At 45.9% G+C, this 15,298-nt stretch overlaps 1 protein-coding gene across 1 annotated transcript; it reads left to right on the top strand.

Moving 5' to 3' along the window:
- The first annotated feature begins 344 nt into the window (after nt 1-344).
- Nucleotides 345-3,620, top strand: LOC136501793 (protein SHORT INTERNODES 1-like). The gene is made up of 2 exons (XM_066497326.1): nt 345-1,219; nt 1,386-3,620. The coding sequence occupies exons 1-2, from the start codon at nt 682-684 to the stop codon at nt 1,757-1,759; spliced, it is 912 nt and encodes a 303-aa protein (XP_066353423.1). The 5' UTR covers nt 345-681; the 3' UTR covers nt 1,760-3,620.
- The last annotated feature ends 11,678 nt before the right edge of the window (nt 3,621-15,298 follow it).

Here is a 15,298-nt window from a genome sequence, read left to right as displayed (position 1 = left end):
ATGATACGGCTTGTGTAGAGCTAGAGAGAGAGAGAGAGAGAGATACGAGTACGACGTCGTATACACGTATAAAAAGTACCTGTACAGTAGTTCTACTTCTACGTAGTCTGATAGACGCGAGGGAGAGAGAGGAAGAGGAGGGAGAGTGTGAGTACAGTACATTAATAAATTGGACGTTTTGGGAGCGTGCAGTGCAGGATGGTTGGCGGCGTGGCAGGCCCTCCGTCCGCTGTCGCTTTCTGCCCCGGCCTCTTCATCACTCACCTCAGTACCTCACCACACAAAAATTAAAGCTACCTCAGAGCTCACCTCACTCGAGCCCCTCCTCCTACCTTCCTCTCCCTCCTCCCTCTCCCCCCTCCCTCACCTCCTCCTCACGCGCAGACACGCCAAAATTCTAGGGAACCCCCACTACGCCTGCACGCGCACACTAACTAGCCACCTTAGATCGGTCGACACAGCTAGCTAGCTACCCGGTAGCTGCACCACCTCTCGCTCGCTGCTAGGCTGCCGCCCGGCCGGGCCGCGCGAGAGCGCTCAAAATTCGCGCGCACCCGCCACGCGGCGCGGCCATGCTGCGGGCGCCGGCTGGGCGGCGGGGAGGAGCAGCGCAGTAGAGAGAGCCGGAGACGGGCGATCGATCCGCCGCTGCCCGCGCGGGCCGCCTATGGATCTGGCCGCATGGCGGGCTTCCCTCTAGGCGGAGGCGGAGGCCACGGCCGCGGCGACCATCCACACGTGAACCCTTCCTCTGGCTCCGGCTCCGAGTCCGCCGCCGCGGCCGCCGCCTACCTCTACACGGCCGCCGCCGCCACCGCGCCGCGCGGCGGGTTCCAGCTATGGCCGCACCACCCGGCGCAGGAGCACCATCACCACTTCTACGCGCCCAACATCATCCGCTTCGCCGATGACCCCATGGCGGCGGCCGCGGGCTCCTCGCGCGGCGGCAGGGGCTCCGCGTCCGGCGCCGGCGCGGGCACCATCAGCTGCCAGGACTGCGGCAACCAGGCCAAGAAGGACTGCGTCCACATGCGCTGCCGCACCTGCTGCAAGAGCCGGGGCTTCGACTGCCCCACCCATGTCAAGTCCACCTGGGTGCCCGCCGCCAAGCGCCGAGAGCGACAGCAGCAGCAGGCCGCCGGCGCCGCCGAGCCCTCCAAGCGCCACCGCGACGCCGGTGCCCAGCCCTCCTCTACCACCGCCACTACCACTTCCTCGGGTACGTATTTTAATTTCTTGCTGCTATAAACTGTACTGCACGTCTTCACTGCTAGCTAACAAGCAAGCAATTCATCACTACCGTACCCAATAATCTTTTAGCTAGCTGAGCTAGCTAGCTGCTTGCTAATCGATCGATACCACCATGTGCTTGATTGATCGATCAGGGGAGCAGCTGCAGCAGATGGCGGTGGTGGCGGAGCGGTTCCCGCGGGAGGTGAGCTCGGAGGCGCTGTTCCGCTGCGTCCGCCTGGGCCCGGTCGACGAGCCCGACGCCGAGGTGGCGTACCAGACCAGCGTCAGCATCGCCGGCCACGTCTTCAAGGGCATCCTGCACGACGTCGGCCCGGACCCGTCGGTCGCTGCGGGCGGCGGCGGCGGCTTCCGCCACGCCACCGAGGGGTCCTCCCCGAGCACGGCCGCGGCGGGCGAAGGCAGCGTCGCGGGGCCCGGCTCGTCATCGGCTGTGGTCATGGACCCGTACCCGACGCCCGGCCCTCCGTACGGCGGCGCGCATTTCTTCCACGGCTATCCGAGGTGATCAAACGGCCACCACAGATTGACACACGACTAGCCTATCTGGTTTCATTACTTTTCGGACTTGCCATGCATCTCTCCATTATCCACTGCTTCAATATTTGCTTTACTAGAAGGATTATCGATCATCACCAAATTGTTACTAGTAGCTTTTGTTTGTTTTCCTTCTTCCTCCATCCCTTTCGCTTTTCTCTTTCAATCTCAATGATCGATGCATAAACTGATGAGCACCGTTCATCACTGTTTCTTTAGGATCATACTATTACTACTGTAGTAGTGGTAGCTAGCCCATCAGGACAAGCTAGCTACTAGCTAGGGAGCAGTGTGCATCATGATTCAAAGTTTAAAACCTGACAGTTAGGTAACCTGATGCTGGTGCCTGCCTGGGGAAGAGTGGACTATCTTGATTGATGCTTGCCATTGTTTCTTCCTTTCATCTTTGTTCAATGCTGGTGATGATGCTGTCCCCTGGTGGTGTCATACTTAAGAAGGCCTCTTCGTATTTGTGCTCAAGTATATACACTACCACTGCCATCTTATTTCTATACTACTCCTGTGTGTCTATTCCGATCCATAGGGAGTGACACCTTTGCTTTTGCTTTTCTCTTCAAAAGCTGAACCCTAGTTTCCTAGCTAGTAGCTACCGTGCTACCTGAGTTTTGGTATGAATGATAGGTGTGTAGCTGTATATGTCATGCTCAGTAGAGAGAGAGAGGGAGAAGAGAAGGGGGTAGGGTGGTGAGTGAGAGGAGAGAGGTGAGAGGAGAGGAGAGGAGAGTGGAGAGAGATTTCTTCTATGCTCAAGGAATGAAGGCGGCTGGCGGAGTCAGATATCTCTGTCTCGAGAAGAATCAAATGACGAGATGCTTGGAAAAAAGGAATGCTAGTTATGTGCTTGTATCAGTCCTGATTAGCGTTACCAATGTTTCCAAGTTTGGTATTTGGAAACAGCGCTCACCACTGTGGGATCCCAACCCATATTCCGATCCATCATATCGCATCACATCACCAATCCAATTGTCGTCTCAAACTCTCAAGCAAATTTATTTTTCCCACCCTTATTTAGGTGTCATTTCAACCAGTTATCTTTGTCCTATGATTGGAAATACACAGTTGCACTTGTTGAAGTACTGCCAGCACATAACTAATTAATTTAGTACATATTGTAATATTGCCCTGGTCCAAAAAGCCGTGCTGATCATTCTCTATTTTTTCCCCGAAATCATGGGAGATTCAACTTCGGCGAATGTTCTCCCTTTTCCAGTTTTTTTTTCCTGTTTTTAGGATTAGTGGAGCGAGTTCATTCAAAATAAAAAATTATCAAAGTCAAAACATTGTTTGATACACCACTAAAGATTGCAAACATTGTTTGATACACACCACTAAAGATTGCGATATTATTGTTACTATCCAAGGATGAAGAACTGTTGCCTTGCCATCTTTTGAAACTATTACGTTACGCCTTTAATTCCTTGAGAAACATATTGTTAGTCGAATGCTAAACATTGAGGGCAATCAAGTATTATTGGTCTCTCAGGCTCTACCTTGCACCACAAATATGCATATATATAGTTTAGGGCCTTTGTGAGAACTCAATCATCATATGATGATTTACTGCTAACCTTCGACATGCGTTCGGTATCAGATAATTTAATGTATGGTTAATCTATTTGCACGTGCAATATTACTTATGCTGCAACTTCAAACTTCATCGACAAAAAAAAAAAAATCATTATGCTTGTTAAGGACTTTTACTGCATCAAAATAATGTGTATTTACCATGTAACCATGTGTCATGTGCCATAGCCCATATTTATGTTTTTGATGAAATGGTATTGTGTGCATATATATACTTCTGACTTATATTTATTTTTTCTAATTATGGGTTGTTTATTATGAATAGTTTAGTCAATGCCCTAATTTAAGATGGTATTGGCCTTCTTTTAGGATTGTAGTACTGCTGGTTGCAGATGTATCTTTTTTTCCTTTTCGTGGTTAGTAATGCATGGTTGAGTGTTCTGGAAAATTGTGTTCATTATTGCTCCTGAAGTATGAAATCTTATAATCATTAATTCTCTGATGTGGGCATTTCCCCTTTTGTTGATACTTTGCATTTGTTGTGTTATTGTGCGGTATTGAACTTGTAGATCGGTTTGACATATGATGGCATTGTACGAAGATAGCTACATTAATCTATTATTCTCAACTTTGCAAAAAAAAAAAAAAACTAGTTTCCAAAATCCTACAAATTTTTGTCAAGATTCATTCCCTTTTAAATAAGTGCAGTTTCCACATATTTACTTGGACTAGCTAGATTCAAGGTTGTATTCTTTCAACACTGGAACTTGATATTACAACTGCTCCTTAGTTTCCAGGACATATGTGATATGAAAGTTGAGCCTTTTATATTCAATGCTATAGAAATTTAGAGCTGTCTGATGTTATGTGACAGCTTAACCCCCATCCTTCCCACTGTAGTGTGCTTCACTACCGGAAACAGTCGCTTTGCCGTGTGCCAAAGGCATTCGGCAAAGCCAAAAAAACACTCGACAAATAGCACACGACATTTACAGTGCTGGCAAACGGCTTTTTGCCAAGTGTTTTATATCGGGCACTCGGCAAAGACTTTGTCGAGAGCTGAAACCGATGCTTGACGAAAAAAGTAACGTGACGGAGCGGACACGGTCACGGCGCGTTTGCCGAGTGTCAAATCTCGGGCACTCGGCAAACATTCCTAATTTGCCGAGTGTTAAATTCTAGGCACTGACATTGTTTACTGCTGGTGGTTTATATGTATAAATTTCTGTGAAATTGAGACAGTCAGTTTTGTTTACTGCTGGTGGTTTATATATAATTGTTTAAGAACACTGACATTTGTGCGGGAACATGAAGCAATAGTTTAGGACAAGACATTTGACCTAAGGCACACTGTACTGACTGACTTTATTTGGCTATACTACTGTTAATATATGTTATGTAGACAAACATTACCAAATACTACTGTTAATACTACTGCTAATATATGTTATTCTGGAATGATTATATTCACACCTGTTGCCTCTAGAAATTAATAGAGGAGCTAAGGCTAAGCTACCAGCGCTACTTGTAATTTTCTCAGTAGAATACTTGGAGATTTGTATGGTAAGTACAATATGGTATTTTTTAAAAAGTAAACTACATGGCATATGTTGCTTTCAAATCTTTTCCCCTTGTTGTAGAGTACTGCAGATAAAACGGCACGTAAATTAACTGGTTGCCTAAGAAGTGTAAGCACTTGTTCATCAAATAATTGAAGTCTTCCATGTTGTTTTTACCTAACTAGAAGTCACAATCAGGCACATGATAATGTATTTATCACGCAACCTCAAAGATGCATGGTGATTCGGCCTAATCTCTTTGGCTTTGATCTGTTCCTTTCAATCGAAAGGCTAGCTTGGAACAATAATCAGTGACTCCCTTGGAACTTTGCTAGAGAAATTTCATGCATACGTTTCCGATTCTGGATCATGCATATACTAAAGTCAAAAGTTGTTAACTGTTCACTATTGTGTTGTAGTATACAATCTGTGCATGCATTATCTTCTGGATCCTTTGATAGCGTCCACTGAGAGTGATTGGACCTATATACCACTGTATATTAGAGTAATATATACAGTCAATAGTTGTAAGTAGCTATCTAGCTCTTAATATTTCTAGATCGACAATTTCCTTTTGAAATTCTTGTCATCATCTAATAAGTTCTTACACATAATAAATTAAAGTAGATGCATGGGTATTAAAGTTTAATATCTATATATCGCATCGCTAGGAGTTAATTAAGCTAATTTGTGGGAGTCTCTGATGATGAGTCCCTTCTTTTTTGTCAAATGGTATTTTTCGCCCTTCCAGAATTTTGATTTGAACCTAATATATATGTATGTACACTACCACTTTAGTATGCCAAATTTACCGTGAAGGTCAACTTGCATTTTTTTTAGAGGGATGCATTTGCATCACTTGAAAGTTACATAATGCTTACTATATACGGAGGATGTCATTAGGCTTGTATGCTTCCACCACTTTCCGCATTAGAGATATATGATGCGCATCATCTGTAAATTCATAAGTCCTAATGAACTTGGGGCCTAATCTAACATAAGATTAAACAGTATGGTACAGTACGTAGCTTTGTCCAAACAATACCTTATCCTCTCCAAGGTAGGATGTGTACGGATTATTTATTGTTTATCTATAGTACTGGCGGGTATCTTGTTCTAATCTGTCATACATATCTTAGAAAGCAGCAAATGAATCAGTGTCGTTTATTATATAAGATTTCTTTCTTCACCGTATCGTATTTGGACATTGATATGCTTAAGTACAACTTAGCGCATCTAATTCGCACAATCCTTTTAGATTTTCCCCCTTTAATCTATATTTTCTGCGTGTTATACCTACAGCCTATTTTTACAGGTTATTTATTACGAACGACCGGGTACGAAATAATCAAATTTATCCACCAATCACTTTGGTATTTAATTGTTTAGATTATTAATCAAATGGTATAAAAATCCTATTTACAATGGAGCGATACAATTGTACTAGGGATTCATGGATCTCTACAATGCATGTCACTACCAATTTTAAGATGAAGGTAGCTTTATTAAAAACAAGTAAATTTGTAGGCTCTACACAGCAAGTACTCTTTTAGTGCAGCTATTGCAGTCATTACAGAGAAGAAAAGAAAAAGAATTACAGAGGACGCAAAACGACACTGGGTCTCAAACCCAAGCTAACGTGAGAGATGTGTTCCCCCACAAATTAAAATGATACACGCACAAAATCTGAGCTTTTTATATATTTTTGCATGTGCACGTGTTGTGTGTATATCCACCACTAAATTTGCAGTATTTTTTTGAGTGAAAACATGTGGGGGCCGGGGTGAATTGAACCCCATGGGTCACAACAACGAAGATCCACTGTGTACAAGACATGACGGCCGGAATAACATGCGTGCTGCGTGCATGCGTGGCATGCCTGTGCACCAAATATTGAGATGGATATGTGTGTGTCATGTGTGTCGATCGATGGGATGCAGAACAGTTGCGATATGATGTACTACTGGAGTGTATCCCCACACCCTTTTACGCCGTTATCCCCACACCCTTTTACGCCGTTTCCCTTTGCTCTCTAAGACTGACTCCAACAGCGTGACCTAAATTTGAGATCCATTTTACAGTTTAGGTAACGGACAGTAAATGAGGTACGTACCCATAACTTTCACCTCTCCAACAGACCACCGCAAGCGCACATGGCACCTCCCGTATTCTCTCTCTCCTCTTCCAAACGCCATGGCCGTGCCCGTCTCAGCTCACTTGCGCGGCCTCCGCGCCATGGCCGTCCACACCGCCGCCACTGTGCACGCGCTCTCCCACCCCCCACCCCCATCACCCGCGTTCAAGCTCCGCGTAGAGGGCTGCCCTGGCAGATCCACTTCTGCGCCCTGGCGAGTCCGCCCCCCGCTCGGCGAAGCTGCACTCCGGAGCTCCGGCAAGTCCGCCCCTGCCCGGCGAGGCTTCACCGCACGCGCGCCCAAGGCGTCGTCTCCCCTACATGCGCCGGCATGGGGGCAAGCTCTTGACCCGCGGCCGGCGAGATCTAGGCGCGCGCGGCGGTGGCCCCCCGGATCCAAGCGACGGCGGCTCCCCAAGCTCGCGTGTGGCGGTGGCTCCCCCGAGCTCACGCTCTTCTCCGTGGGGGCGAGCGGCCCTTGCCAGCGATGCTGCTCCACCGCAGGCGGACCTCACCGGCGGGATCCTCCCTCCCCTGCCCGATGCCGCCTGTCCCTGCTCCCACCGATCTCCATCGGCGACCGCAACCCCTCCCCTGCTCCCTCCGATGGCCGCCGCAGCCCCTCCCTTGCCCAATGCCGCCTACCCCTGCTCCCTCCTCCCTCTCTCTCTCTCTCTCTGCAGTGTTTTGCGTCGTCGAGAACGACGACGCTTTTTTGTCTTCCGAGTCGGTTGCTACGTAAAATGGCTGCCGTGTTTGCGTTCTCCGTTGGACCGTGATTTTACGACCTAAAACACTGTGCACTAGGCAATTTACGTTTGGGTCGCCGTTTACCTACGCTGTTGGAGACGGTCTAAAAAGAGCAAGTATAAGGAGGCAAGGACGAGACGGATGCTAGCTGCAGCATGCATGGTATGGTTAGCGAAAGGCATACTGTTCATCTCTCCCTTTTCAAGTAGAGCGAAAATATATAACTGTTCGTGTGTCTCTCTTTTTTCCGTTAGAGGTAGCAGTATACGGTTAAAAATGATTTTACATTGCATGTAGTAGTACTTGGGTCCAGTATTACATGTGTCCTGTATTTGGATTGGATCGCCGCGTATACAGGCATTCTGGTGGAGAAACGCATGACTCACGGTACACACATATTTTTCTCGAATACACAAAAGATTTACTCATTATTTTGATTAAGGTACAAGAGTTGAACATAGAAGGCTTACAGAATAGCCTCCGACTAGACCATCGTAGCTTAAGATTCATGTTTCGGTATTACACAAATCGTAGACAACCGAAATTTGGACAGCTATACAACCAAATTAAATAGTTGTTGGCTTTCGCCTCCGCTGCGACCCTGTTTCGACGGCCAGTACACACATGTATTGATGGTATAGGCGAGATGGCACATGGCGCAGGACGCGAAAACTGCGAATGCATCTGCATCCAGGGTACCGTCCTCATCTTTATCGCCGTCGCTACAGTAATGCATGCATGCATGCTCCCAACCCATAGGTTCTCTCTCCTTTTTTATCTGCTTCGCTCTCACTCATGAGAGATGAGAGAGAGAGGAGGCAGGAGACGACCTAGAGTCTATATGGCTAGAGAGAGAGAGATAGGGTGGATGGTGCAGGTGCAGATGCAGGCAATGAGCTGCTATCTACTCCTCCTATGAGCTAGAGCTAAAGCACGTTCATCATGGGGAATCCTTAGCTTAGAGGTGTAGGGTGGGGAGAAGGAAGAGGGAGGGGAGGGAATGGCCATTCTTGCATGGTCCCGAAAAGGACGTTTATCGAGTTGGCCGCGCGGCGTCGACGACGAGTCACGTGCCGCGCGCCCGCCCGGCGCCGATCAAAACATGCATGCATCAAAAACCTCCACGCACACCGCAAAATTCCAGGATTTACAGGGGGTCCTCGTTCAGTTCCATGTATCCATGCAGCTGCAGAGATCGACCTCTGGCTTTCATGCACTCGCCTCCGATCCGTCCGCTTGTTGGGCAGTTGGGGCAGGAATATATTATTATTCCTGGGAAGGAGTAGCTAGCAATAGCTAGATCCCGATGGATGGATGGATCGGCATTCGGCAGAGCTCCTGGTCAGATCGGTGTTCCCCCCCCCCCCCCCCCCCCCCCCCCCCCCCTCTCCTGCAACCAGATCGAGTTCATCAGTATCGAGATCGATGCCCCTGCATGCATGGTCGCCATCTCTTCTAGCTGGTCCAGGATCACAATGCGCGACCATTATGCTGCTGTCGCACACGGCAGTGCAGCTGCAGTGGGAGCTAGTACTCGTAGTAGTATCCATCAGTATATATAGATCGGTCCATTCCATTGCTTGTCTGTTCCCTCACATAGCTGCTAGCTCAGTAACTGTTCTTCATGGCGGGCAAGTGCGCCTTCCTGCTCTCTCACCTCCCATAAATTCAGCTTCATTCACTCGCAGGTCGCAGCATGCACGGCCTGTTTATTTATTGCTAAGCATGACCACCGGTAGATCGAACCTGGTACGTAGTATAATGTAGGGACGATCGACTGGTCGAGACACAGAGATATTAATGGCCGATTAATTACTAGATAGCTTGATCGATGGGTACTACTCGAAATCTTGTTCAATGATGAGATGGAGATTGAGAGCATCAGTTCGTGCGCTTTCGCGCCTACTACAAACAGGGTGGACTAGTTTAACCGGTGTAGCATCGATTCACCTTTCTGGGGTGCAATATCATATTGGATTTGGATCCCCATTTTAGCTAGCATCGATTCACCTTTCGGGGGTGCAATTGTATATGATAAGTATTGGATGGATGAGGATCCCTATTTCAGTTCTTTAGTTGAGGACATACAAAGCAGGTCAGCGGTAGCTTATATTTGCCACTCCTACTTTCTTGTCTCACACATGCATGTGGCTGCTGTGCAGGAAAGTTCATGCATGCATGCTGCATTCTTTTCTCTTTGCGCACATACACATAACTAACCGAATCTCACCTCACCGGCGGTCGGGCTGCCCATACAAAATCATACTATTCCATGCATTCACTACCGAAACCGGCACTTTACCGAGTGCCGGAGACTTTGCCGAGTGTATTTTATCGGACACCCGGCAAAGACGGTATTTGCCGAGTGCCAAATAAAATACACTCGGCAAAAAAAAACACTCGACAAAATTCGTCTTTGCCGAGTGCCTTTTTTCTGGCACTCGGCAAAGATGTATTTTGCCGAGTGTTTTTTTTCGGCACACGGCAAAATTCGTCTTTGCCGAGTGCCTTTGTTTTGGCACTCGGCAAAGAGGCATTTTGCCGTGTGCATTTTTTTTTTGCCCTCGGCAAATCAGTTTTTCGAATCAATTTTTGAGGCCCTAAATGAATTCAAATGAAAAACTTTTCAACTACAAAGTTGTATAACTTCTCAAGATCTACAAAGTTTATTTTGGTCATTTCTTCATTTGACAAAACGACAATAACGTTGTTCATAAAATCTACATCTCTCATATTAGTTTCATGAAAGTAGAAGAGAGATATATAAGATTTGTGAACAATGTTAGTACCACTATGTCGGATGAACAAATGAACAAAATAAACATTGTAGATCTTGAGAAGTTATGAAATTTTGTAGTTGGCAACATTTTGATTTGAAATCATCTTGTCATGCAAAAACGACGTTTGAATTTGAAAATTTTAAAATTTGAATTTTTCAAAAGACCTCGGATGGAAAAACTTACTAAATGAAAATTGTAGATCTCCAAAAGTTATGAAACTATGTAGTTGACAATTTTTTGATTTGAAATCATCTTATCATGCAAAACTACGTTTGAATCTCTCAAATTTGAAATTTGAATTTTTCAAACAACTTCGGATGGAAAAACTTCCTAAATGAAAATTGTAGATCTCGAAAAGTTATGAAACTTTGTAGTTGACCACTTTTTTATTTGAATTCGTTTAGGGCCTCAAATAAGCAATTTACTCTCTGTTTGCCGAGTGCTTTTTTCTGGCACTCGATAAAGATCGAGTTTGCCGAGTGCCTTTGTTTTGGCACTCGGCAAAGAGGCATTTTGCCGTGTGCATTTTTTTGGCCCTCGGCAAATCAGTTTTTCGAATCAATTTTTGAGGCCCTAAATGAATTCAAATGAAAAACTTTTCAACTACAAAGTGGTATAACTTCTCAAGATCTACAAAGTTTATTTTTGTCATTTCTTCATTTGACAAAGCGACAATAACATTGTTCATAAAATATACATCTCTCATATCTCACATATTAGTTTCATGAAAGTAGAAGAGAGATATATAAGATTTGTGAACAATGTTACTACCACTATGTTGGATGAACAAATGACCAAAATAAACTTTGTAGATCTTGAGAAGTTATTAAATTTTGTAGTTGGCAACATTTTGATTTGAAATCATTTTGTCATGCAAAAACGACGTTTGAATTTGAAAATTTTAAAATTTGAATTTTTCAAAAGACCTCGGATGGAAAAACTTCCTAAATGAAAATTGTAGATCTCCAAAAGTTATGAAACTATGTAGTTGACAACTTTTTGATTTGAAATCATCTTATCATGCAAAACTACGTTTGAATCTCTCAAATTTGAAATTTGAATTTTTCAAACGACCTCGGATGGAAAAACTTCCTAAATGAAAATTGTAGATCTTGAAAAGTTATGAAACTTTATAGTTGACCACTTTTTTATTTGAATTCGTTTAGGGCCTCAAATAAGCAATTTACTCTCGGTTTAGTATAATATATGAGGATAAATAACGAATCTAGACACAAGTGGCAGTGTAGTGCAGTGGTAGAGTAGCAAAGACGCTAGGGAGAGGTTGTGAGTTTGAATCCCGCCAGCCACGTTAGCCGTGGATTTTGCGCAAAAAATGCAGCGACTTCGATAGAGGCGGGCGCGTGCTGGTCGGTGGTGGCCTCCCCCGAAAAAAAAAATTTCGGATTTTTTTTCTATTATTTTTGGGTTTATTTCGCATTTTTATTTTGCCGAGTGTAAATCTTTGCCAAGTGTTTTTTCGGCACTCGGCGAAGTCTTTGCCGAGTGCCCGACAAAAAACACTCGGCAAAGTCTGTTTGCCGACTAAAATTCGCCGAGTGTCGTTTGCCGAGTGTCGACACTCGACAAACCCTTTGCCGAGGGTTTTTTTAGGCTTTGCCGAGTGCCCCTGGCACTCGGCAAACCTCCTGATTCCCGTAGTGATTCATGCATGGTGTATTTTAGTTTGAAAAGGTGAAGTTTCCAAATACTGATCAGGAATAGTTAATGCTAGTCAAATTGCAAGTGTGTGTACTGTATAGTGTACAAACAGCTGGCATCAATACATTTGTACTACCTTGATTTTGTAGCAATTGATAATACTCCTTCCATCTCACAATATTTGTTATTCTAGGATTTATTTTTTCCTCAAATTACTTGTCATTATCGCATTCTAAAGCATCATTAAGGGGACATTTGGATCCCTCCTTGGCCCTTGTTGCCATGCCTACTTGGGCAAAGATAGAGGTGTTTGGTTTGCTTGTTGACTGCCTCGGTTCTTATACTCTCAAGCTTTTAATTCCTCACAGTCAAGCAAGCCAATCCACCCCGAGAAGAAGGCAACAGTCGAGTGACCCCCCGACCGACTCTTCGAATCGATTGGGGGCTATATATAACATCGGGTACACTCACACGTACCCTCTGGCAAAAAAAGGATGGCTCAGAGGAGGACCACGATGTCACAAGGGCAAGCCCTAGCAGAATGGACGACCGTCGCTCAAGTTCGAGGGGTTGGCCACAACACCATCACTCCCAACTGAAGGGGAACCCACAACCTAGGCCGAGCTCCTGCCCTAGCGACCGTCCTAGCTTTGGCTTGGGGGACAACAGGTGTCCCGAGCCAAGATCGAAAGCTAGCTTCAGAATCCATCAAGCGTCTAGAGCTTGACAGGCGTAGAAGCACTACACCACCTTCCTGTTCCACGGAGGCTAGGCACTGTCAGCCATGTCCTCCACAGGGGTCACGCAAGGGGCGTGACGCATCAGGACAAGAAACCTCCCAAGCCCACAGTGCAGGGGGCTCTGGGCCCGCCCCTCAGCCCCTCCTAAGTAGAGGGAGGATCCTTGCGTATCAAGGAAGCCCCAAGAAGGCTCACTTGGGGAAGGCTGCATTGCAGTAGACAACACTTGACCGTCAAGTGCCATACTACAGCAGAGACGTCAGGGAGTGGTTGCGACGTTGTCGTCCCCTCCTACATGACAAAGGAGTACCTGGTGGCGCCAAGATGAAAGAATCGGAGCCACCAGGCTGAGAACCCTAGGTCAGAATCCGTCCACTTTGTATCCCATGCCCTCATCGGTATATAAGGGAAGGCATGGGCTCCTGTAGAAAAAAGGAGAGAGGGATCAGTTGAGGGAACAACGAACCCAACCAGACTCAATCAGCCAAGAACCCTAGGATACCACTGTGTAATCAACTACCAATCTTTTTCTCTACTCCATTATTGTAAGAAACCCCCAATTGAGCATTCCTAACACGAAGAACACTATAGTGCTGGATGTAGGGCTCAGAGAGCCAAACAGGGATAAATCGCCCATGTCATTGATTGTTTTGAGTGTCCGAGGCACTGAAGATCTACATACCGACCTCCGACGAATAACTTGATGCTTGCGCGGTTCCAAATCTGCGACACCCGGGTAGTTAGGGGGAGGTGAATGAAAAAATAGGTGAAGATAAATTTACCTTTTATTATAGGTACAGACGGGAGTATACTACACAAAAGAAAAAAATTCCTGAAAGCATCTAGGCCCCTAGTTGGGTTTCGGTGATTAATGATAATACAAGATTACTATGACTAACGTGTGTTTTGCAGAGGCAATTAAGTTAGGTCATGGTAATGGAGATCAATTAGGCAATCAAGGTGGTCATGCCCCTACGATGGAAATCATTTTAGTTTTCAAAGGATGGACGATAAGGTTAAGGATGACTAGTTCTAAGTGTTGATTGGAGTTGGAGAGACACTTAGAGTAGTTTAGGACTTTGTTTTTCCTTTGGCTGTACTATTAAGGGGGGTATGGACGGGTAGCTTGACCTAGATGAGTCTAGTGAGTTAGGTGTGGTGCACACTTATTAAATCTAGCACTAGGTAGCTCCACAACAGCCCTATGATCCTATGGAGCAAACTTCATTCACATATGATCAAGAGTTGGAAGTGAATGGAGGGTCAAATGCTGACCGGACGCTGGTGCCGGTCGGACCGAACGCTGGCTGTAGAGTCCGGTCAGTTTATTTGATCAAGGAGACTGCGTCTGGCGTGACTGGACGCTGAGTGGTCGAGTGACCAGACGCTGAGGGCCAATGTCTGGTCGACTCTAATAAGGTTCCAGAAGAGAAAATCTACGACCGGACGCGTTCGGCCAGTAGTGACCAAACCCTAGGAGTTCAGCGTCCGGTCAAGTACAGTAAGGTTCCAGTGAGGGTTAAATGCGACCGGACGTGTCTGGTCAGTAGTGATCAGACCCTACTAGTGTTCGGTCAACACTTTAACACTGGTGTGCGGGTTGAACTGACCAGAGTGTCCGGTCAACATGACCGGAGTATTCGGTCACTCCGCAGCAGAGGCACATAACGGTTTGTTTTTTAGCCCTTGTTATAAATAGAAGCTCCACTCGTGTGTGGAGTTACTTTTGCTCATTCCAACAGCTGAGAAACATGTTTGTGAGTGCCAAGAAGAGCAAGGTCCTAGTGAGGTGATTGAGATTTGAGAATCCAAGAGAGTAGCCTCATTAGTGAATCAAGAGTAGCAAAGTGTGCATCCACCGTTCTCATTAGGCTTCGCGTGGTCAAGTGAGAGTTCATGCTTGTTACTCTTGGTGATCGCCATCACCTATATGGCTTGGTGATCACCCGGCGGAGGTTGTGGGTGACCCGACTCAAGTTATGAGCGGTTGTGGGTGATTCACCGCGATGGAGTGTCGAAGAATCAACCCGTAGAGAGCACTTGATCCTTGCACAGATCAAGGGGTAGCTACACCCTTACGCGGGTGCTCCAACGAGGACTAGTGGGGACTGGCGACTCTCTGATACCTTGGCAAAACATCGCCGCGTTCCTCTCTCTCTATGTACTTTGAGCATTTACTTTGAGCAATTCAATACTTGTTCTTACATTCATAGAATTGCCTTGCTAGAGTAAGTTTGGAACATAGGTTACAAGTCCATTTGTGCGTTAGATCATTAGAAACATTTTTCTAGGCACAAGGGGTTAATTGGGCTAACCGTAGGTTTTAATTATTGCAAGAAAATT

Source organism: Miscanthus floridulus, chromosome 13 (assembly GCF_019320115.1).
Source record: "Miscanthus floridulus cultivar M001 chromosome 13, ASM1932011v1, whole genome shotgun sequence".
In the NCBI taxonomy this organism is placed as follows: Eukaryota; Viridiplantae; Streptophyta; class Magnoliopsida; order Poales; family Poaceae; genus Miscanthus; species Miscanthus floridulus.
This window is presented reverse-complemented; position numbering and strand designations above follow the sequence as displayed.

Bases quoted from the DNA above. Each gene is read 5' to 3' on its own strand.
- LOC136501793 (XM_066497326.1), top strand. From the start codon at position 682: ATGGCGGGCTTCCCTCTAGGCGGAGGCGGAGGCCACGGCCGCGGCGAC. The intron at 1,220-1,385 runs GTACGTATTTTA...TTGATCGATCAG, and splicing joins CGCCACTACCACTTCCTCGG to GGGAGCAGCTGCAGCAGATG.